Here is a 2,446-nt window from a genome sequence, read left to right as displayed (position 1 = left end):
GCCTTATCTGCCCCATCTGCCAGATGGTGTCCTCCACTACCAGGTCCTCTAGCAGCACTACGTCCTCCTCCTCGTGTCGCCTGATACTCACCCTCTTGAACAGGATCATCCATGCGCCTAAACTCTCCTGCCTGCCGGATACCATTCTCGGATATCCGTACCATCTCCGCCGCAAGCCCCGCAACCCCGGAGTAAGACATATGTTCTAACCCCAATATGCGTAATCGTTGTACGGCCACCAGCTGCATTTGTGTTCAACAAAGAAAATATAGTTATTTTAAAACGTAATAATTAATACAATTAAATAAATCTAAATATGATAAACTTATCAACGCCTCGTACTGCCCCACGAGCGCTGTGTATCCTACATCCCCTGCGGGATACAAAGCTGGGTTGCCAATCAATCGGCTTGTGATCCCATGATACCAGTGCATGTAATCCATGATGGGAGTTGTATGACCGACCACCGCGCCAAAGTCCCCAACCTGTCCTGTCAACGTTGGAGTTGGGCACCCATGAAAGCCAGAAATGCATCATCGATAATCGCTCGATCGTTCCGGTAGTGTTGGAGCTCATGACGAACGTTGGGGGGTATATTCTGAATATGCCCAAACTGTTGTAAGACGCGCTCGGGCATGTGGTCCTCAACGATGTCTAGGTGTGTCAATGGACACCGCGACCTCCACATAGCCTGACTAGCCTTGCAAAAGGCCGACAACCCATCCAAAATAGCAGCATACGACGTCCATATAAATAGCTGCATAAAATATAAATACAAATCAGTGATCACCAAGTAGAAAAGACGTTTAATTAAATTAATAACGTAAAGTTAAATAGTTTTACCACATCGTCCGTCATCTGATCAAGCTGGTCCCGGAATGGAAGAATACTGTGGTGCATATCCACATCCCGATCAAAACCTGCCGTCCACTTCCTCGCATAAGGCATGTCAATGCCAAGATGATGCCTAAGTACGGGCTGAAAAGGCAGCATCCTCTCCCACGCCCATAACTGAAAGCGATATTAGAAAATTCAATTTTTTAGTCGTCGTTTCAAGAGGTTTGTTTACATTAAAGGAACGACACTTAAAATATTACCTGGAAATAGCATAAAATCCACACGCATCGCTAATATGGCCAATAGATGCTCGGCATAGGCATCGGTAGAGGTACGCCAAAACAACACCGCCCCAGCTGTAGTCTTCCAAGCTATCCAAATGCTCCAAGAAGATAAAATATCGTAAGCTGACATAGGCAACCGATGTGTTCGGGAACAAGATGCCCCCGAATATAATAAGCAGCTACAAACGGGAATGATGATCAACAATGTCCTGAGGAGTGCCATCCTCAATAGGAGGCTTTGCGAGCAAATAAGTGCAGAGTGCACTAATCCGCACCTGACTCGATCTCGAGACCTGGGCCGCGGCACGAGGCACGGTGCGAGCCTAGTCAACTCCGACACCCATGTCCTACCACGGCGAGGCTCGTGCTCCGATCAGAACGGCTCTCCATCTACCCACAATCCAAACAAGACCTCCACTTCCTGGCAGTAATTGTGGCCTCACTAGTGTGTAGATGGAAGGTATGTGTCTCCGGCCTCCACCGCTCAACCATGGCCGTAATGAGCGCACAATCATGCTGTACCCAACCAACGGACACACAACTATAGATACAACCTTGAAACAATATCTCTAAGACGCGGGGGTGTGAGGGGAGCTCACATAAAAGAGCACACGCTCTCTGCAGCCTACGGGGACGGAGCCTAGTCGCTATCCCTATAGCACCAGACCATAATAACTCGGACCTATGATTGTCTTGCAAAGAAAGTATTGATCTATCATCGGGCCCTGGGTGAACATTCGGATCCATGAAAGAGTCGTGTCTGTAGAAACTAAATTATTCATTATTCTTGAAATTACAGTGAAATTATATTAACTAATTAATCATTTACAGAGAATATGTGAATTATGTTGTATTATATTTTGTGAATAATTATATCTAATTACAATTGTTCTCTAACTACAATTAAAGAAATAACGAACTAATTTATTTAACGATTAACATGGGATAAATAAATAATTAACATAGGATGAACAATTTCACAAATAAATAAATTAACAATGCCATAATTAAAAATATTAGGATTGATGATGTTTTTTTCTCTAATTAAACAATTAATAAAGAATTAACAAATTAATAATTCATAATCAATTAACAAAATATCAATTCATAATCAACAATTAAAAACTAATAAATTAATAATGAAATATTTTACAAATAATAGTAGATTACTATATTCAACAATTCATAAAAAATTAACAAATTAACAATTCATAAACAATTAACAAATAATAAATTAACCAAAAAAAAAAAACAGTAGCAAAAAGCTACTGGCAACGATCAACTACAAAAAAGAAAAAAAGGATTTTTTTTTTGAAATTCACGAC

The 2,446-nt window shown here is 41.3% G+C and overlaps 1 protein-coding gene across 1 annotated transcript; it reads right to left on the bottom strand.

The window, feature by feature from the left end:
- Nucleotides 1–493: 493 nt before the first annotated feature.
- On the bottom strand, nt 494–1,271 carry LOC132066164 (serine/threonine-protein phosphatase 7 long form homolog). The gene is made up of 2 exons (XM_059459530.1): nt 844–1,271; nt 494–757 (listed from the first exon to the last, which is right to left on the bottom strand). The coding sequence occupies exons 1-2, from the start codon at nt 991–993 to the stop codon at nt 494–496; spliced, it is 414 nt and encodes a 137-aa protein (XP_059315513.1). The 5' UTR covers nt 994–1,271.
- Between the last annotated feature and the right edge of the window lie 1,175 nt (nt 1,272–2,446).

The sequence above is a fragment of the Lycium ferocissimum genome, chromosome 8 (genome assembly GCF_029784015.1).
Source record: "Lycium ferocissimum isolate CSIRO_LF1 chromosome 8, AGI_CSIRO_Lferr_CH_V1, whole genome shotgun sequence".
In the NCBI taxonomy this organism is placed as follows: Eukaryota; Viridiplantae; Streptophyta; class Magnoliopsida; order Solanales; family Solanaceae; genus Lycium; species Lycium ferocissimum.
Note: the sequence above shows the minus strand (reverse complement) of the source record. Positions and strands in the feature narration are given on the sequence as shown.